This window comes from Siphateles boraxobius, unplaced genomic scaffold (assembly GCF_051911475.1).
Source record: "Siphateles boraxobius isolate OS27281-9 unplaced genomic scaffold, OSU_SipBor_1 31, whole genome shotgun sequence".
Classification (NCBI taxonomy): domain Eukaryota; kingdom Metazoa; phylum Chordata; class Actinopteri; order Cypriniformes; family Leuciscidae; genus Siphateles; species Siphateles boraxobius.
Genome location: NW_027508931.1, coordinates 1,113,299 through 1,135,865, shown reverse-complemented (window position 1 = coordinate 1,135,865; position 22,567 = coordinate 1,113,299). Strand labels below are relative to the sequence as shown.

At 37.5% G+C, this 22,567-nt stretch overlaps 1 protein-coding gene across 1 annotated transcript; it reads right to left on the bottom strand.

Annotated features, from left to right (window-relative positions):
• Positions 1–79: 79 nt before the first annotated feature.
• On the bottom strand, positions 80–21,265 carry mbtps1 (membrane-bound transcription factor peptidase, site 1). Its single transcript, XM_077248839.1, has 23 exons — positions 21,066–21,265; positions 17,870–18,378; positions 16,072–16,329; positions 12,446–12,664; positions 12,225–12,335; positions 11,984–12,093; positions 10,022–10,138; positions 9,775–9,842; positions 9,583–9,685; positions 8,498–8,649; positions 6,681–6,842; positions 6,204–6,348; positions 5,896–6,084; positions 4,546–4,718; positions 4,268–4,383; positions 3,993–4,149; positions 2,999–3,123; positions 2,799–2,876; positions 2,535–2,675; positions 1,886–2,017; positions 1,166–1,292; positions 919–1,049; positions 80–803 (listed from the first exon to the last, which is right to left on the bottom strand). The coding sequence occupies exons 2-23, from the start codon at positions 18,087–18,089 to the stop codon at positions 586–588; spliced, it is 3,252 nt and encodes a 1,083-aa protein (XP_077104954.1). The 5' UTR covers positions 18,090–18,378; positions 21,066–21,265; the 3' UTR covers positions 80–585.
• Positions 21,266–22,567: the final 1,302 nt, after the last annotated feature.

Genomic DNA, 22,567 nt, shown 5'->3' with positions numbered 1-22,567 from the left:
TGTTCTTGTTCTTTTCCATTCTAAACCTTATATGAAGACTGTCGTCTAAGATCTATTACAAAGACAGAGGCAGGTTTGCTTGCTTTATATCGGATAAGATATATTTAAAACATTGATAATTAAACACCAACAACAGTAAAATCATGATGGCTATTTACAAAAGATGCAAGAGCACAACCGTTTTATAAAAAAAAACACTGTCGGACAGAATACAAAAATGAGGACATGTGGAAAAGTCCAATATGTTGATCAAAAAAACTGAATGGCTGGTTTTGGTTGTCCAATTTGACATACAAAGCAAGGGTCAATATCAATTATCATCAATAAATTAAAAATGGAAACATTCCTCTATTTGGTCACTGAATTGAAAGGCATGTGTTGAATAAAGACAGGAGCGGGAACACTGATGTCCAAGCAAGGCCCTTATCTGGGCGCAGGTGGCTGGTTCATCTCAAGAATGTACAGACACAGCCTTTCAGAGTCCACGATCTAATTATCACGGGGTTACGGCCTCACACAAACACACACACACACCGCAGGGAAGACTGTTCCCCATTAGTTTGTCCAAATGTGGCATGTGGCAAATCATACAGAGGGGTTTTTGCCTGTGTGAGGGGTTTGTTGTTGCTGTTGTTGTTGTTGAAGGTAAAGTGGTCGTTTCACTCTGGGCTTTCTGCGCTTGGGTTTGCTCTTGGCCTTGGTCAACTGCACCACAAAGAAGGAAAGCACAACCATGGCACCAAGAAAAGCAAACATCGGGATGGTCTGCCCAACCTCTTGATTATAGCGGCCAGGCATTATTCCTGAGGAAACACACAGACATGGATTACTGCACTGTGTTGTCTGAATGTTAAAGGCCATTTTGCGGGTGATATCTAGATGATTATTTTCTAAACACAGCAAATGCTCCTTCCTCACCTCCGGGTATGTCCCAGGCTCCACTTTCTCCAGGGGACAGGGGTCGAACCTGAGGCCGATATGGCCTTACATTAGGCAAAACAACCTTGTCCATGTCCACTGACAGTAGTTTCTGGTGCTTCCACAGATTGCTGAGAAAAAAAGAAGACGTGTCAACAAACCTAGTCAGATGTGGATATTAAAATACAACGCCTCCAGATTTAGATCTGTTTTGCACTGAGAATGGCACCGTCTCATGTGTACTGACCTGGGAGCAGTCTCATTAAGTGGCTGGGGTTTAGCCCAAGACAGATGAGGGCATGCAGGGAGAGGACGAGGCTTAGGGTCACCCAGATGAGCCTCCAGCACTTTGGAGTAACGGTAGAGGTGATTACCTGCCAAAATAATGATAATAATAATAATAATAATAATAATGATGATGTTTAATTGATCAAAACAATGAATTTAAAATAAATTAAAATGAATTAGAAATAAATTAAAATAATTATTAAATGATAAATGACTTAAAACAAAATCAATAAATTGATTGAAATAAACAAGAAAAATTAATAAAAATTAAATACATAAGATTTTAAACAAACGAAAAAACACTTTATGAATAAAAATAATGAATTAAATGTATAAATCAATTACCAAAAAATAAATAGAAATTATTTAAAACATACATTTTAAATAAAAAAGTGAAAAAAATTACTAATAAACTAAAGTGAAATTTTATCAAATTTAATGACAACTAAAAAGTGAATTAATGCATAAAAATTATGCATTAAATAAAAATAAAACAACAAATTAAATATACATAAAAATAAATTAAATACATAAATGAATTAACTAAAAATAGATAGATTAAAAATAATAAATATATAGGTAATTAAATAGCAAATTAATTCAAAACAAATCAGTAAAAATGTAATAATATATAATGAATAAAAAATAATGAATTATAAGAAAATAAAAAAGAAATCACCTTCCAATCTCTGTGGTAATGGCCTGTCTGTGCCTGTAGGGGGAACCACTCTGTTTTTAGAGTGTGTGAGGCTGGGCGGAGTCATGCTATATGAAGTGTACTGCAGCAGGGCGTCCAGCAGCCAAAAACAGTCTAAATAGGGAAAAGAGATCCCAAACACATGCAAATTAAATGAACAAGTCTGAAAATTGATAGTGAGTCTGAGGCCACGTTTACACATAGCCGGGTATTTAGAAAAACAAATATTTCCCCCCCTCCGTTTTCAATAATAACATCGTGCACACAACATCGCTTTAAAAAAAAAATGGTCATTTACATCAACCCGCATAAATACGCCGTCGAGCGCCATCATAACTATGCCAAACTGGGCGCTCACATGACGTTAATCATTTTCTGGCGCATAATGTGACGTTTCAGAACCTAAAACCCCGTTTCTCCGAGTTGACACGGCAACACATAACCGGCGTTTTCAGAAATCTCCACTTTGGCCGGAGTTTTTAGAAATAATCGTTTTCTGTGATAAAGACGGGGTTTTCGTGTAAACGAGAGGCAAAACCGCAGGGAAACACCTGCATTATCCCTTCGTGTAAACGGGGCCTGAAAGACGTGTTTGCACAAAATGTGAGCTTATATAAAAAACGTCCATTACCTTTCTGTCTGTGACTGTCATCAATGCAGTTGGAGTCTCCATAGAGCGCTATGCGACCTCCCCCCTCAGAGGGTGTTTGGTACAGTCCAAGCACAGGCACATTTTCCACCACTGCCGTCTCTTGTTTCAAGACTTCTAGACCTAGAAATTGTAGTATATTGATAACAATAACAAGATGAATAAGTAAACGAGGGAGCATTTAGCTGGTCTCCATGGATACAGCAGTGATGTGAGATGTATGATCAAAGCAGGTGATCTGTGTACCTTGATCTTTTAAGGTCTGAGCAATGACAATCCCATCCTCAGGAAAGCGAGCGATGCTGCACCCCGAGGCATAATACACTGAAAAACGACAAGACGGGATACATTATTGAAATAAAATTTAGGAAAACATGTCTCCATTAAAACAATCTACTCAATATTATGTATTTAACAGAAATCTATGCAATGTTATATCATCTTACTGTCATGATCTGCCATTGTGAAGTCTCCCTCATACAGACCGTCACTGAAGGCCATACCCCACACTGAGATCAGATCATTCAAAGCTGGCACGTTAGCGCCCCCTGTGTCAGGCATCCACCATTGCCTGCGAAATAAATGTGGATTACACTTTAAAAGTTGCCTTTATTTGATCAAAAACATTTTTGCCCTGAACTGGACACTTTACTAAGAGCCCCATTTAAAAATGATTTGTCAGATCCAATAATAGAAACCACACATTTTCAAGCCCCCCCCAAATAACATTAGTTATGAATTAGGGCACTCAAATACCCTAATGGGAAGCACACTTTAATTTAAATTAGGACAGGAAAAACAAAGTAATTGGAAAATTAGACAAACGGATTGCTGAAATAAAAATATCAGGTGAAATCAATTAATCAAGTAATTAGCAAGGCAGTTTTGACATGAGCTAGTTAGCATGAGCTATATATTTTTTTGCCATATTCAGTTTTAGAACACACTGAAATATGATATACTTTTATTTATACCAAGAGACTTCTAGATATAGATACCGGTATTTATACCTAGAGACTTCTAGATATAGATACCGGTATTTATATTAGGTTTCAGGATTATAGCAATAAGAAAAGTTACAATATAAAAAAAAACATCTATGACCTAGAAAAACCATTGCATTTAATTTTTTTAATTTTTTTATTTGTCACAATGACCCTCTGAAGTTTTTTCACTGACATTGTCATGGTGTGTGTGTGTATAATTATGATTAAAATAATAAATGAACGAAATATGAATTTCATTTATATTTACTATTTTTCATTATAGAAGAAATAAAATAAATATAAGAAAGCAGAAGCATTTTCAGTAGCGGCATCAGACTATTGGACCCCACTGACATTGATTTTACCCAGAGATACATGCAATACAGGGGACTGATGAATAATATATTTCAAAGAATAGACACACAAGATTACTGTGCCTTGATGTATTCTGTACCTGGTGTTCTCATCATAGAACTTGACTTTTCTCATGACTGATGTGTTGTACCAGTCACTGAAGATAATGAGGGACAGGCCATTATCTATGTCTCTTCTCAACTTGGAAATCTCCTCTGGAAAATATTCTTCCTCGCTGTCCACCATCATCAAGGTCCCTACAAAACACACAGACAGAGGTGACAGTTAATTTAAGCAGGCCTTATTCCATCACTACTTATTCCACAAAACAATTCATCTTCAAGACAGAATTGTTTATACTGAATGAACACCTACCATACTGACTGGCATCAAAGCATGTTATTGGTGCACCCAAGACCTCAACAAAGTAGCCATTGCTGCGAAGGTGCTGATACATGTCTCTAAAGTTAGTGTGAATATGATCACCATTCCTGCGAATCAACAGAAAAACCATGTAATCTACACCATCATAAGTGAATAATGTTACTAGAGACCAGCTATGAAATGCTACCCTCTACAGAATCTTTTCCACAATGCAAGGTCTTTTCTAACAATTGATTGAATGTGGATCTTTTTTGGTGTTTGAGGCTCACCAGTCAAGTGGATCGTTCTTCATGCGCAGGTTGTCTCGGGGGAAGTAGCCAGGCGGGTAGCGCAAGTTGTGGTACTGATCCCACAGAATCCTTTTACTACGCGGCGGAGTGGGGACAATCTTTACCTTCACTGGTAGCTTCACTGTGGAGGTCATTTCACCACCTATTGCTGACTGGGTGCAAACACACGGAAAACAGATCACAGCAGGTCATGATCTCGATTTACACTACTTCGGGCCTTTAGAAGGCTTTCAGGCGTCTTAGAAGTTTTCTGAAAATCTTTCATTTTGGCTCCTTCCCACCAAGAACTATAACTATAAAGATAATTATTTTCGAGTCCACACCAGCAGACGATATTGTTCTGTTTGTTCTAAGCGTGGGCTACAGTTCTGTCATCTGAAGCTTTAAATGCTTGAGCTCTTCAAAGCAGGATGGATTCTGATTGGCTGTCAATGTTTTCATCATTCATCAGCTGGAAATTTTTTTTTCTAAAAAAGTAATTCTAACAATATAATTTCTCTGTGCCGTTATCACTGGTTGAGGTGTGGACTGAAGATATTCTTCTATTTTTAGAATGTTTTTTTGGACTATAGCTTTATCATTATAGTTATTGCCTTTGGTGTGAACGGGCCTTAGCTCTTCCAAAGCGTTTTTTTTTTTTAAGTTTCCAGCGAGCGCCTGCATTTTTTATAATTTTAGCAAAAATGTCATGGCCCCCAGAATATTTTGTTGCATGAATATCTGAACATGCAATATATCAAAAGAAAGAACAGAGCCTCTGCTTTTAAATTATTATTTTTTTTTCTAGTTTCATGCATTCTACCAACACTTGAAAGTGGTAAATTTCATAAAGAAGAAAAATTTTGAACAAAAGGCTGAGAAAATTGCGTTTTTTTGTCAAAGAACAATGATCAAAAGAAAAATTGAGTAAATCGCTTCCATCAACACCCCCAAAGCTTGCACTGTCCTAAACCTCTTCATGTTCATTTTAATGTTTGATGGTTGCGTTAGCTTACATGTGCCTAAGCAATCCTTCTATCGTTTGTTTGTACTTCTTTACTTGTTTTTGGATCCAGAGATTCTGTACTATTTCAAACGATGTATAATTGCGCCCCCAACCAGTGAAAACATGGATTGCCGGAATGTTCTGTCAATAGCAGAGAAGCTTTTTCATAAATGACAGAAAATTCCAATGGGGGGAAAGAGTTACACTTAGAAGTGTATAGTACCCAAAAGTTCATAAAGCAATAGAATTAATTGAACTCACACTTAACACACTTTATTTCAAATAAAATAAGTATGTTGTTGTACTACTTTATTGAAGATCTCAGGGACAGTACTGATACTCACGTCATTCTCTGCCGGCGAGGCCACTGTAACCATGACATGACCCTGAGCGATGCCTTCCCATGATGCAGCTTTCTTGGCCACAGATATGGAAACAGCCAGGTAACCAGCCCAGGGCCAGAGCACAGGCGAGTAAGATACTGCCACATCTACAAAATCACCATTCTGAGGAAGGTAGGGCTGCCAGATGGGCTGTTAACATAAAACATAACTGCCATTTTTCAAAGGGGAAAATAATATTTGAAGTTAAAATTCAACATGAAACAACATATCAGTTTACACTGAATTGTAGTCTCTTTAATATTCCCTACCTTGTCCACAATCCTTCCAGTCACACCCATACCATTAAGAATGGTCACGTTGACAATTGTCGGCATGCTACCGTAGTAAATGGGCTGTGAGCAGTAGGGCCACATGTACGGGCACTCGGTCAGATCTATGTAGCTCGGGCTCAGGCTAAAGAATAAAAACATCATCAGAAATTCATTAGAGGATGATGACCTTACTGAGAGCCAGTGCAAGATAATGGACCAGGTCAAATCTACTCTATAAAAAGGCTGGAATGTAATTAAATCCGAATGAGGGTGCGATAAAGACGCTGGCTACATTTTAAATGGACCAATTTAGCATACATTAATAAGAAACTGAGCACTCTATGTGAGCAGAAAGCTAGAGCAAGATGCTTCCCTCTTGTAATTCGCTTTTGATAAAAAGTAAATGCATGCTAAATACATAAATGTAAAGGCAAAGAGAAGAACGCAATATTTGTGCGAGTGCAAGAGACATGCCTGGCTTGTGGCTTGTAGCTGTTAAGGATCTGGTAGGCTCTGAGTAAATCGAGTTTGCCATGGCCCTGCTCAAACATGTTGACACCTGGCAGCCTGCGTGCAGAGGCGATCAGGGCCTGCTTCATACTGGCCGGGTTCACCAAGTCTCTGTTCAGCACAGTGCTGGAAAGACAAAAGACAAAAGACAAATAAACAAGTTTCAGTGAAACGAATTAGGCTTGATGGAATATCATTTCAGTGCAGACTGAAGACTGGAAAACAGACTTAAAAGAAACACATGGTCACTCAGAAGCCATAAAGCAAAGAGGTGGATGGGGTCAAGTACCAATGAGAGACTAATACAAATGAGAGCAATAAGGGATAGAAAGGAAGGGAACTGAAGGAGGAAAAATGAAAACTCTATAAATTGGAAACACCAAAAAAATTAGGTTAGCCATCAGACTGCGAAGATGGACTACATCAAATATATAGACCTTATGCACCAGAGAAACAAGCGTGCAGCCATCTTTAGACTATTGTCTCTTGAACTTTTGTGGTCGCTCTGTGCATTTCAATGGCATCGCTGTCAAAGAATAATTAGCTGGTGAAGTGGATTTACTTATTGAAAAGTTAACAAAAGTTATCATGAGGATTGTAATGTTTAAAGCAGATGTCTTAACAAATGCAAGTATTTTAAAACGAGCTGTTCATTCATAAATACGAAAGATCGCTGTGAAAGTTCAGACCGGAAGACAAAAGACAACGAGCACAGCGCTGAAAAGAGTCGGGGCTACATAAGGTCAATATAGCAAAAGAAAGAGGATGTCATTCAATTCTCAGAGGAAAATGAGATTGATTCTGTCAATTCATTTGTTTCTTGTTTTACTTTGTTTCCAGGCTGTATTTTTTTTATTTACATATTATTTTTCCCCCATAAGGCCACAGTAACAAAAAAACAATTATGAAGCAAACCATAGGTTTAGAGAACCAATTTACTTAGCTCTACTTCATATCATATGTTTCAAAGAGCAGTGTGTTTATAGCAATAAATGTACAAAGTACAGGTGAGCCCACTATCAATCACTATCTGTGCCTTGATAAAGCAGCAAAAATAGGTCTTATGATGAAACCTCATTTTGAATAGCTGATGAAAATGGATATAAAACATGTCTACACCTGACATAATAAAAGTGAATGCTGTTTTATTGAGTATATCTCAAGGCCTAAAATTGGATACCGCTAGTTTATGTGTTGAGCATACATACACTATTGACCAAAGGTTTAAAGTCAAATTTTTATTATTTAAGAAATTAATACTTTTATTTAACAAGGATGCATTAAATTGATCAAAAGTGTCCATAAACATTCATGTTACAAATAAATACTGTTCTGTTAGACTTACTTCTCAAAGAATCCTGATAAAAAATTATCAGTTTCAACATAAATATTAAGCAGCATAACCATTTTCAACACTGATAATAATAAATGTTTCTTAAGCACCAAATTAGCATATTAGAATGATTTCTGAAGGATCATGTGACACTGAAGACAGGAGTAATAATGCTGAAAATTCAGCTTTGCACCACAGGAATAAATAAAATATATTAAAATAGAAAGTTATTTTAGTGGGCCAATCTTTTTTTTTTTTAAATCGTTTGAACGTTGGAGTAAGATATAAACAGTTTAAATGCACTGTAGGTGGTGGTGTAGTTTTTTTTTTTTAAGGATATACTGGACAACAAAAAAACAGTATACAAAAGAATAGAAGACTGGATAGTGAGTTTGTGAATTAATGCACAATATTTTTGTTTCATACAGCTTTTGTTCAACCGTCTCACCTGGCCAGCAGTGTGACAGCTCCAGCCACTACAGGTGATGCAACACTAGTGCCAGAGAGAGAACGACAGCCCTCCTTCAATCCTGAACCACGCACACCAGAGCCATACGTCACAATGTCAGGCTTCACCCTGCCATAGCCACCTGGCAGCTCCTGATCAACAGAAAGCACAGGAAGTGAAACAATGAGTCAATTGAGCTGACAAGACAGACTGACAGATATTGTGATGCGTGAGAAAAAGAGCCAAAATTCTACAGTCACACATTGCCAGAAATGGTGTGCTTATTTATATGGCTCCAGTGATGCGTTAAACCCCACATTGGGATATCACTCTTACTAGCCTGACTTGCTGATTTTGTGGGGTTTGAACATGTTGTTACTAGAAAATAAAACAATGTTTTTAAACGCATTTATTTATTCAACCTTTTCTAAAAACATGTTAATGGTCTACTTTCCAATTAGACAACATTCCTTGTCTCACGACTTTAGAGATTTAAACTTAATTTGTAAAACCAGTTGATAATAAATCATTGAAGTCCTTGCATGAGATTTTTCAAATATATTTTTGCTAAAAGCATTTAATATATTTAAGTAAATATTGCCAGTTGTTATAATGTATATCTAAATTAAAAAAATGGATTTGATATTCATCTTTGTGTTAATTAATAAATACTGTGAAAACATTCCTTTTAATTTATAGAAGGCCAAATCTCATTTTTATTTTCTATGTTTTTAGCTATATCACCTAATCCTACAGCAGGGGATTCCGTTTTTATTTTAAATATCTTAACATCAAGCCCATTCATTTATGTACAACTATATACTAAATTTACAAAGCCATAATTCTCTGAACCACTTCAAAAGGTGGAACAGAGGATTTTTGGAGACTATGTAAATATCTTCAATTTACTCTCCTTCCTAAAGAAGAGGAGTCCAGGAATCTCAAGCTTTGTCTAGGAGGTGTCTGTCTGTCTGCCTGCCTATTTAGGTCAGATCAAAAGGCACAGACATGTTCTCACTGGCCTCTTCAGGCAGCTGCACAGGGAAAAAAGCAGTAATGAGACATCAACACAAGAAGGAACGTACCCATGTTGTCATGCCTCGGGATGAGAACCTGGCAATGTTGTCCTCAAAATCAATCCCTCCAACACCAATAACATCCATCTGATCTGCTGGATTGTTCAGAGTTCTGGAAGAAAGATTAAAAAAAGAATCTATAGATATGTTGGGAATACTGGCCAAATCTAAAATAATTTGTCCTTGATCTACACCACTTACCCGTAGAGCGGGCCATCATTGCCAATAGCAGATACCATAATCACCTTGTTGGCTGTGAGCTCCCAAACCTTGTTAAACACAGACAAGTCATGCTTTCATTAGAGGACTACACTGCAGAGTGCATAAACCATATTTAATGTACCGGCAAAAATACACTTGTGACAAATTGTTTGACATGTTGCTCATTTGTGGGTCGCTTTGAATAAAAGCATCTGCTGAATGTCAATTTAATTAAATCTGCCCATACCTTATCAACAAATGGATGGTCCATAAAGTCTGGTCCCCCTATACTGAGATTTAAGACATCTATCTTCTTCAGGATGGCATAGTTAAAGGCATCTAAAAACCAGGAGGTATAGGACACCTAAGAAGTAAAGAAATGAAGAATAACATATGCATATGAGGTGGTGTGTAAAACATTCTTAAATACATTATAAAACATAGAAATTGAAAACTGATTCCCGTTATAGAACTGGGCGATATAGCTAAAACATAATACATAATACATAATAATAAATGTTTTTGAAAGAAGTCTCTTACACATTTACCAAGGTTGCATTTATATGATAAAAAGATAATATTTTAAAATATTATTGAAATTTAAAAACACTTTTTCTATGTTCATATATTTAAAAATGTGATTTATTCCTGTGATGGCAAAGCTGAATTTTCAGCATCATTACTCCAGTCTTCAGTGTCACATAATCCTTCAGAAATCATGCTAATATGATGATTCGGTGCTCTTTTTTATTACCATCAATGTTGAAAACAGTTGTGCTGCTTCGTATTTGTAATCGTGGTTGTGCTTTTTTTTCAGGTTTCTTTGATGAATAGAAAGTTTAAAAAACAGCATTTATTTGAAATAGAAAACTTTTATTTAGGGCTGTCAATCGATTAAAATTTTTAATCTAATTAATTACATACTCTGTAATTAATTAATCTAAATTAATCGCATACACAATCTTACAATGTTTACATGGTACAATTTCTGGTAAGCTACGTTTTTATTATTATTGCTTGACACAAATTTCACAATTTCAATTTAATTTAATTATTGTGATTTGATGCAATATTGACTCATTTGGATAAATATTAGGAAGGCTACACAAGATAGGCAATCATTTTTCTCAAGAAAAAAAAATCTCACCCAATGCTGTAAAAATACAGAGAGCCATATCAGCTGGTAGTATTTAAGGTTAAAAATAGCTCAAATTAAATATAATGCGTGTTTATTACAAATAACAACTTTGATAAAAGTAAAAATATAATCCATACGTAATATACTAGTAGGCTACATAAATTTAGAAAAATACTCTCTATAGCTCTTTTTTTATAGCCAACTATAACATGCTATATGGTCATGAAATGGCTTTCCTGAGGTAACTTAGGGCTAAATGTTATGTGACATAATTGTTCTCCAGCTGTTTTATTGACCTCTTTTCACGGTTGAAAAACACTGATTGATCGAGGAATATACATTTCGGTAAGTTTTAGGCTGCCCTACTGTATCTTTCAACATTGGTCATTCGTGTTTATTTACTATTAGCTAGAGATGATCGGTTCACGTGCCGCTATAGGGATCCGTCATTTCACATTTACAAGCGCCAAAACGGTATTGTTTGATTTTCGTAATAAAATTAACAGAATCTGAGAGCTGAGATTTTTTTAATATCATAAGTAGCCTAACGTGCTCTGTCTTGTCTGTTTCCGTGTCCTCTCTTTGGTGCGCGATTTTTCTGTGCCTGAGAAAATGGTTGTGTGACGTGAGAGCGCGTGAAAAGTTACAACACACACACACAAGCGCGCTTTCTCTCAGACACACTCACCGACTCACGCACACACTCCTGGATGCTTTGGATTGATGTGGTACTTTAGAGTTTGACGAACTCCGTTTGTTATAAGTAAATGTTCCAAACAATGATCCAAGCAGCGCGTTCTTGTCTCCCTCTTTCTTTTTACACGAATTCTAGAACGGCTCCGCAAAGGTCAAAACGGAATGGATTAATCTGCGTTATTTTTTTTAACGCGTTATTTCTTCTCAGATTAATTAATCGAAATTAACGCGTTATTTTGACAGCCCTACTTTTATTACATTGTCTTCACTTTCGATCAATTTAATGCCTTTTTTGCTGGATAATAGTATTAATTACTTTCATTAATTACTTGTGAAAGTGGTTGCATGTATAGGGAAATGGATGAATGTAGTTACCTGGTTATTAGTAAAAACTCTGAAGATATGAAGTTCAGAATCAGGAGCGAAGCCCTGGCACTCTCTCATGCTGGCGATAACCCCTGCCACAAAGGTACCATGACCCAACCCTGAAGAAAGAATATGAGACAGAAAAAGTTTAATCAGGGTTGATTCATTTTCAAGTTCACTCAATAATAAAATATGATTGATTAAACATGTTTAAACTTGTTTCATGACATACATTGAGAAATCGTCTTACCATCATCCAGTGTTTTCTCATTGGTCCAATTGGTTCTTTCTTTAACATTCTTAAAGTGAGGGTGCTTCTCACTCAACCCAGTGTCAAATACCGCTACCTTGACCCCAGAGCCTGTATACGAACACATATAAACAGAAATGTAGGCTTTAACACAAACCTGATCTTCAAAAGTAGTAGAACATTAATTACGGTAGTGCGTATTCACATTCTCTCACACATACCGGTGTGTCCCATCTGCCAGAGCACATCTGCTTGCAGTATCTGGGCGACATGTCTCGGAATGGCCCGTAGGAGACGGCGACTGGAGTGTCTTCCTGTGGCATGCCAGAAACCAGAGCCCAGAGACAGACTGGTCCTCCTAAGCGGCCTTGATGACTGCCAAGATTGCCACTTCTGCACCCAGCGTGTGTCATTGCACGGGGACGACCCATCAGTGCCCGCTGAAAGAGAAAAGGAATGAGAAATTATTCTCAATAAATTATACCTCATCCCATTTGAATGTTTTATTTGTGCCATGGCTATACAATATAAATGGTATAGAAGAACCTCTACTGGCATTTCTGCCATCCAATAGAATATGCCATAATGTCCAACACATACACAATTTCTCTTCAATGATTTAAATTTATCACTCTTTCAGGCCATTCCCCATTTAATACTTTATAAGTGCACACATTTATTTCTCATAACTCAATAGCAATTTTATGCCCTCCGTGTAGACACAATCTCCACAGAACTCAAAAAAAATGTGATTATCATGAATACTTCAAACCTCACAAAAAAATCCGGGCTCAACAATTTTAAAAATTCAGCTTTATATCACCCCTGCTAATATTTTATAAATATAATATACATTTTTAGCAATGCATGTCATAAGGAAATATTTTTATTCGACTTTTCCTTATTTTTAATTTCACATTTAGTTTTCATATTTTTCATTAAGTATTAAAATCCTTAAAATTACCAATCTGGGGTTTTTAAAGATAGTATAGAATAATTTGTCAATAATTTTCAACCCATTTTAACTGCTTCCAAGACTAGCTAGCTAATTTAACCATGGTGACATATTTAAATCAGCTATATTCAGCAACAATAGGCCAAAAGTGAGTTCTATCGTTCAGTTCTAGCCTGAAACCCTCTCACACTTATCCGAAGTCATTAGGCTATCCTTATTGTATAACCCTGTTAATGGAGGTAAATATCGACAAAACTTGCACAGTATCAGATTCTAGATTTGTCTAACACCAGCCTAAGCACACAGCATCAACATCTACACCTCCATATGCAGTTTTATTGGCCCTGTGAATAACTTCCGGCAAGACCAGAGATGAGTAGCCTGTGCTTTCAGGAATATTCAAATGGAGCAGAGTGATAATAACAGTGATCACCTTAACTCTTCTATGTAAAAATGTCCTCATAAAGGTTTAAAGGGTAAAAAAAACCTCTTGTAAAGTGCAGGCGTAGCGGTTGGAAAGTAATCATAGGCGTTTAAGCGTGGCTGAGTTGCAGAGCAAACCACTTTGACCAGCCCTGACATGTCAGTCTTCCTCTCTGGCTGATTACTGCTCATTAATTCCCCCTAGAGCTATACAGACGAGACCATGGCATATACTGTAATTATATTACATTTCAATCCCCCACTCGTGCTCCTGTAGAGCTGACCCAGACACCATTTAAATGATAATTACTTGCATATATGCTCTCAAACCGGGACCAGGGGTTATTCTTAGAGAAACAGACCCAGCTAATAGCAGCTAATGATGTATTTTTGTTCTTATTACTGGAACCAAAGTGCCTCGAAGCTGTACTATGTATAGTGAGATATGCTAGCATTTAGGGGTACCGACAGATAAGCAGCTCCTTAAGTGTTAATTCAGAATTGTGCTGTCAGCAAAATATTATTTCAGATATCACTCCATTCACATGATCCTTCAGAAATCATTTTAACATGCTGATTTGGTGCTGCTTAATATTTTTCCAGATTCTTTGTTAAGCAAAAAAAAAAAAATTTTGTATCCATGTCAAAGTCTTTGATCCCACTTTTGATCAATTGAATGCATCTTGGCTGAATAAAATTTTTCCAAAAAAATAATACAAATTCTTACTGACCATAAACTTTGAACGGTAGTGTACAATTAAATGTTTTTTTTGGGGGGGGTTGATGCTGCAAAGTTTTGCTGTAAACATAAGCACTATACAGAAGCCGTGCAGCTTGTTTAGGATGTTGGTAAAGGAAGACTGTCACAATGTTATTATGCAAAAGCGGTGCTAGTAAACCGTAATCACTCTCCCAGAGTTTCTAAACACTGACAGCAGATTTACAGATTGACAGCAGAGTGATTTCTTTTTTTATTCTAATGGTGGAGAACTCGGTGTTCAAAGACAGAACATTCTTTCACCTCAAACACTTCTGAAAGCCATTTCCTCCACCCCATGCAGTAAATAAACACTTCCTATTCGGTTCACCCCCTGGTGATGACTTTCCTCCCTTCAGTCACCCCAGAGAGCTGGGAAAGAACAAATTGCATGTAACCTCTGTGATAGTGCACAGCACTGCAGGGATCAAGTGTGACTTATAAATACAGTACAGCAGTGTATCCTAACCATGCTCCTGGAGGCACACCAACAGTACACATTTTGGATGTCTCCCTTATCTGACCCATATATTTCTGGTCTTGGAGTCTCTAATAGATAGATAGTTTTATTTAATGCCATGTCAGCATCTAAGGCTATTTTCATGGCTGGAGTCTCTAATAACAAGCTGATGAGCTGATTCAGGTGTGATTGATTAGGAGGAGTTGGAAAATGTGTAGTGTTGGTGTGCCTCCAAGAACAGGGTTGGGAAACACTGCAGTACAGTATAAATACCGTGTACTAGTACTAGAGTTGGGCGATATATCGTTTAGACGATGATATCCAAATTGTTGTCTGGACGATATGCAAAATTGGGATATCGAATATTTCATAATTTGTACAATCCGACCCCCTCAACATGAAAAGAGCTGAAGGAAGTTAAAGAGAAAACAAATAACCCACACTATAACCTTCTGAACAATTACATGTAGCGATTTTAATTTTAAAACTTTTTTTAGTACAAACTAAAACATTTTTATTAATACGGGGAAATGCCCATAATGCCTCAGTGCCCCTGACGTCTTACATCATTACAGCGTGCCGTGCGTATGTTACTCATCAATCACTTGTTATCTAGCTTTGAGCGCAACAACACAAAAATGAGCGAAGAAAGCGAAAATACACAGTCATCGGCATGTTTGCTTTATTGCACATTTTACCTGCAGAGCAGTGTCTGTGTTATTTATTTAGTTCCTTTTGTCTTTTTTTATGCTCATCTTTTATATTAATATAATGTGCAAAAATGTTATAGTGTTGTGTTCTAATGTTTACATTTTGCAGAGGTAGTCACATTGTTGTTAGTCTATTACTAAGCACAAAGTTAATTTATTACGTACATATATTGTACTGAAAGAGCACTGTACAAAAAATTTACTGTATTACAATAAATATTAAGTACAGTAACTTGGTTCATGTTTAAATCAATAATGTCTCATATCTTTATGTACTAGTAATTCTATACAATAATAGGTCAAATGCAGCAAGTCAAAAGACCAAATGGACCTTCTTTGCCAGTTTGCACACATTTCTTTGAGGATTGCAAAAATATCGTCTGAATATCGATATCGAGATATTGAAAAAAAATATTGAGATATTCATTTTTGTCAATATCTCCCACCCCTAACTAGTACTGCATTTTAGTAAAGGTATGATAGATAGCAGTATTATGCCTATGTTCTGAATGTCAGTGTTAAAAAGGTACAGTACAACTTACAGTCAGTCATTTTGAGGCTGCGGAGGACCTTGCGCTGAGGCGTCACTCGTTTAATATAGGGGTGGTCCTGCAGGGTGAGCAGGCTGCTGCGGGTGTCCTGCCGGATCTCCACCACCTCAAAGTCACTGGGGTAATCGCTAGCAGGATTGTCCCTCCTTACGATGCGCCAGTTCACCGAATCCACATCTCGCAGGGCGCTGCTGATGAAATCGCTGCGCGCTTTGGCTGTGAAGTATCCGTTAAATGCAACTATGTACTCTAGAAGAGACAGGGAGAGAATAAAAGGTATTGCAAAATCCCACAGGATAAATGCACATGTATTTACTGAGAAAACCTTGCAAACCAAGCAAGGTTTTGCATTCACTTAACGTCTTGGTTCTGTCTCTATTTGGGCAACTCATTTAAAATGTATCAAAGTTCAAATGGATCCACAATCACAATAGAGCCTTTAACAGAAATAACGGCTGCGGAGTGAAACTTTAGGTCAGGGCGGGTATAGAGGAACACCCATATTCTTTCTTTGCTTGACAAACCTGAACAGAGACGCTATCAGAATGCTTTGAAATGTGGCCGTCCTCCAGAGTGCTTGACACGACTAAGAACAGAGCCTTTTAGTGGCTTTGAGGACAGCAGAGAGACACAAATGCAAATAATAAGGTACAATTAAAGTCAGCATGTTATTCATCTTATTGTGAACAATTCATCCAAACAGATGTTACATTTTTAAAAACATTTTTGACCTAGTAATTCTTAATCAAAAGAGCATAACTCAATCTTCCAGTGAAAATGCCAGACTTCCCTCCAGTGATGTATACCAGACTTCTCCAATCATTTCGTCCGCTTAAACCCTGCACTTTTTACAATCGCAAGCTCACATTCAGCTGATCTGCCTCCATCTAAACAACTGTACATTTTTTTCCTTTTCATTAATCTATTTCACTCAAATGTGTCAAAATCCAACAGAAAAGATCAGTTGCTACTTCCATTTCATTACGATTTCAACCATAATAATGCATAGCTAGGATTTCAAAACAAATAGCTGTCAACTTTTAAAACGCCGAACAAAACTCATCTTTTTGCCAATCCCACAATTCATAGCTTTAGGGGAGGGAAGTGGGAATGAATTAGAATCTTTTTGCCAATCCCACAATTCATAGCTTTGGGTGAGGAAAGTGGGAATGAATTAAACATTAGAGGATGGCACAAAGGGCGGCATTCACAGAGCAGTAATCAGGTCACAAGAAATAACATGTTACGTTCTGGTCTTGTATCCCCACATCCACACCACACCCAATGAAATATCTGCCCTTTGAAAACAACGCTGGACTCAGATTAAGTCTTAGGAATGTATTGCCAACACTCTGGGCCGGACGCCAGCAAACACACAGAACAGAGGACACGATCCAGCCCATGAATGGACAGAGTCCTGAGAAAGAGCTGCGGCACAGTGGAGTACATTACACCAGAACTGTTTGACCTGAAGCGTTCACGTTTTGTCCTGCCCTAAGCCTCAACGAGAATTGCAACAGCTGCTTTAAACTCTCAAAGTCTATAAACCTGATTTTCAGTGCAATAAAATGTCATTATCAACACTAAAAACTAAATTACAGCACTAAATGATTGTGTTTACAGTACTAAAACACAATGTCTGAACATGTTGCACCCTATGAAGAATTCAGCATTCTCCTCGCAGTCAATCTCAAACCAATTCAACAATCTCAGACAAATGAAATCCTATTTGTTTTGTTACAGACACAAATAAGACAAGTTTTATTCACTGTAAAATGAAATCACTTACCATGCTTGACCACTTTGGTAGAAAAGTCCAGTTTCAGCAGGATCTGCGAGCAGTTTGAGCTCACAGGTGCATCAGCATTCAGAGGAGGATGAAAAGGAGTTGAGAACGGCCCTCCGTTTTCCTCTGTGCCCACCAGAGGCAATCGGCCCCCTAAAGTAGCCACAAGCAAACACAGCCGTACAATCATGGTCCCTGTGGTCCGTTTCTGGTTATTACCCATCTAAAGATACATGTGTCCTCAAAGGTAACAAATGTATATTTGCAGTTTATGAAATAGTTTAGGTCCAGAACGCAGAGAAGCCTGAATAACGCATGGCTTGAGTAATCATTTCTTTCTGCGTTTTCTCTCCATTGTGTGTTTGTGGTCCAGTGGAGGTGATCAGTGTGGCAGCCTGAGGAGGAGGAGAGGGGCCATCTTCATGAAAGTGTAAAACAAACTACAGCAGATCAGGAGGGGTGTTAATCTGGTGATGGGGTTCCTCACAATGGCCAAAGGGTTTCTATTCTTCCTGTAGACAGATAGGGAACAACAGTTACATTCAGCTAGTTGCTTGAAAACACAAAGTTCAAAGGTCAATATTTAGCCAATAATTTTCCATCTTAATGAGAAAGATTACTATTATTTTAAACTGTAATGTTACATTACTGATTTAGTTCTGCTAAAATAAATGCAGCCTAGGTGAGCATAAGATACTTTGAACAGTAGTGTTAAGACACTCAAATGATAAAGACCATTCATTTTAAAATCAAGTGTGGTCCCAAAGTCTGTTTAAGGCCAAGCCACTCTGCATTGACAGACGCCGACCAACGGCAACGTACACATTCATCAGGTTTTGTCAGATCGGTGTTACTCCTGTCTGTTGTCGCTCATGTAGTTCGAGTGCTGCATTAAAGACATCTAGAATGATGCAGCTTGTAATTTACCACAAAGTGTTAGCCTCAGGATAATGTAGGGGACATTTCCTTGAAAACACGGTCCCCCACCCACAGGCACCCTTCCAGAGGCTTCGTTTCCCACTTACTCAAGGCTGTGAACGCCAAGAAGTCGGCTTAACTCAGATGGGCTGAGCTGTTATGCAACTCAATGTGCACACCATATGGTTCTTTACTACAGACCAGACCATCCCTGCTGACTTGTGTCAACATGACAAGAAAAAAAGCTCACCAAATTATTAAATGCATGTTATAGATGTTGTAAACAATTAATTCCTGCATGAAATTTTTTTTTTAAATGTTTTGACGACATAATGCTAAATCAAAATGTCACAATCTGACCGGTGAAAATAACAGACTTCTTTCTGGTGACGTATGAAGGACTTCTCCAAACACTTAGTCTGCTTAAAGGTGCGGTATGCGATTTCTCAAAATCATTGTTGAACACTGTTGATATTTGAAATCAACCCAAACAAACACACCCAAACAAAAACCAATGTTACTCACATATGGAGCCGATACAACGCAACCTCTGTGCATGTTCCCAGGCCTTCTCGTTTAGGTCTCTCCAGCGCTGGAAAGCTTTTCTAATATTATCGCGGGTCCAAAACTCTTGCCTGATAATAACCCTTTTATTTCCAGTGATATTCCTCTGAACTTTTCTCTTTTGTAATGTCTCTCAGCCTTCTCTCTTTCCACAGACTTTCTTCAAATCTCCCTCTTGCTCACACTCTCTCCTCCCCCATCATGTGTGGACACGCCCCCTAATGCTGATTGGCAAAAATTTTGTTGTGGTGCTCTGCTCCACTTTCAACAGCGTTTTTCAAAAATTGCTTACAGCACCTTCAAAACCTGACCCAACAAGCTTGCATTTATCTGCCTACATTTTTGAGTGCAACTAACACCTCAAATCCAATCAACAACTGATGCGTAGAACCAGGTCCTCGCCCTACATTTCACAGACTGTGATGATGCCTTTCCACAGTCATTAACATGGTAAATCTAACAACTGCAATGTACATTTATAACACTAAAAAAATGTATATTACCTTGGCATTAAATTGCATAAAACTAGTTAATGCTGCTGCGTGAGCATTTCTAATACAACTGACCAAGTTAATCAAACTCAATATTTTTTTCCTCTCTTTTAAAGTCTTAAAAACACTATTGTGTATTTTTTTCCTTTTGCTCTTGCTATTTAAATTTGTTGCAGTTTCTGTTCACCGCTATAAAAGTTTACCCAACTTAAGCTTCTGAGAACACCAGGAAATGTGAAAAGGAATCGCAACTTTAATGGTGGCCAGAGCAAACAAGTAAAACGGATGTGAATGGGATCTACACAGAATCAATGTTTACTTTAATTCTGTTTGTAGAATAGCATACTCAAGGATGTTAGTGTAAAAGCTAAAGTAATTCACCTCGCCCCTCAAAAGATGGGTTTAGGCAGAATGAATAGAGCACAGTGACTGAAGCTGTCATTGTGTCCAAAACCTCCCCTTTCTAAGTAAATGACAGAATTTTCATTTTGGGTGGATCCATCTTAAAAACAAACTACTAAAGCAATGGTGAACTTTTGACCATGTAGTTTAGAGCAGAAGTCACTTACTCCAGCCTGTTGCAAATTATTATCAGCAAAATCATCAGAAAAAGACATTGGCCTGCAAAAGCCATTGTTTTCTTGGCTAAAGCATTAGCCTTTTAACAAATTACAAAATATATGTGAATCAAATAGAAACTAAAGTGATAACCAGCTCTGCTTTTTTTGCACACATAAGTTACACACAAAAAAAATCTGCAAAAGAATTTTGAACAAAGCAGTAACAGCATTCTTCATTGGATGCAATTTAAATTGGAAGTAAAAAAAAATAACATAAGGAGTCAGTATTTGGACAGACTGGTTTGGTTCTATCCTGACCACAACACTTTTTCTGATAAATAGATCTGGTATCATTTAATCTCTTTTACTTTCAACAATACACTGCACATTAGCCAATGACAATAACACTAGCATGTCTTGCTAGCTATAACACCAACAAAACATCAATATAAGTTCGGTAAAGCAGTTTGACAGAATGGCCCGTTATTTACGATCCTCTCATGTAAAAAAAAAAATCTTCAAAGATCATGTTTTGTCTCTAAATCAGACAAGCATGTGGCCTCGCCACCATCCTGCTACAAGCTAACGCCTAGCTTAGCCAAGCATGAGCATTAGAGTTCCCACACAAGACCAACAACCCCATATTGTACTTATATGCATACTTACTATTTGCGGAATGTGCAACGGTGATGCAGGAAATGATTAACGGAATATGTCGTCTGAAATATATTTTGTATCTTGGGTTTAGTACATATTAGAACTGTACACAAGCTAATGTCGCAAGCTGTTAGACTGTAACGTGAGATACTGGTATTCAACACAACAACCAGTAGCCAATTATCGATCGCTGCATCACGTCTCGACTCGGGAGGGATGCGCGTTCAGCCAATAGAAAACGTGTATACCTTTAATCTGCCATTTGATTGGTTATTACGATACCTGTAATAACGTGCTTCAAAAGCCAGCGTTAAAGGTCCGTGCAGTGATTTCTCCTCACTGAAAAAGTTTTACCCTGAACGAGATGAACAGCTACATTAGGATGAATTGAAGAATCCGGTCATAGCCTAATAGCTAAAATGGAGGAATACACTTAAGGCAACCCTGAAGTAGTTATCTGCCAGGTTTAAGCTGGTTTAAGATGGTTTCCACTGTTCTAATTTGGTGTTTGTGAGGTCAATTGTTTTCCCAGCATGGCCAGATTGAAGTCACACACACTAGACTATTTGGTCATTCAGTCTGGCTCTGCTGACTGACTATGCCGGGTGTACACCAAAGGATTTTCACAGTCCCAGACTAAAGACCGGCAGTCTTTAGGAACCTTACTGGAGTCTCGGCGCGCTCCCGTCGTCTCGATCGTTAAATGTGAGGTGATAATCTGCAGCCGGCGACCCGATATATGCCAGTCTTTCTCTAGTCTTTCATATCAAACATGTTTGATATTATCGCAAGTCTTTAGTCTGAGACTAAAAACTGTGAACCCAAGTCTTTAGATGTGACTAGATAATCTTATAAAGTCTTTTCTAAATCTTTTCAAAGTCTTTAGGTGTACAGAAAGCATAACACAACATACTATTTACGTTAGGCTATAAAGTTGTACATTTGTTGTTGAAACCCTCTCTTACGTTCATAAACTTGTTTAAAAGAACCATCCATCATTATACTTATTCACAGACTCGCCAGAGAGAGCAGCTGAAGTACTGTGCAGACAGCTAAACAACATTTTTACCAGAGGTGGACAGCAACAAAGTACATTTACTTGAGTAGGCCTACTGAACTTAAGTGCACTTTTTGAGTATCTGTACTTTACTTGAGTATTATTTTTTCTGGAAACTTTTTACTTTAACTTCACTACATTTAAAAGACAAATATCATACTTTTTACTCCACTACATTTCTGTCAAGGTCCTTGAGTAGAAAGTAGTAACGTCAGTCAGGGGATGATTTTGGTTGCAGAGGTTGCATTTTAGTTGGAAATGAAAGTCGGGTTGACGTCAGAACTCAACGTCTGATTGACGTCCGAAGAACCTGACTGATGTTGGTTTCTGACATCTACCCGATTTTCATTTTCAACCACAATACAACGTCTGTCCAACATTGGAGATTAACGTCAATCTGATGTAGGATTCTGACATCAATCTTATTTTCATTTTCAATGTTGAGTTTGGTCTT

What these genes read in the sequence shown, in the direction of transcription:
- mbtps1 (XM_077248839.1), bottom strand. Translation starts at nt 18,089, where the DNA reads ATGGGTAATAACCAGAAACGGACCACAGGGACCATGATTGTACGGCTG. An exon ending in AGCTACAAGCCACAAGCCAG is followed by an intron (nt 6,349 to 6,680) that starts GCATGTCTCTTG and finishes TTTATTCTTTAG; the next exon opens with CCTGAGCCCGAGCTACATAG. An exon ending in ATTACCACAGAGATTGGAAG is followed by an intron (nt 1,293 to 1,885) that starts GTGATTTCTTTT and finishes TTATTTTGGCAG; the next exon opens with GTAATCACCTCTACCGTTAC.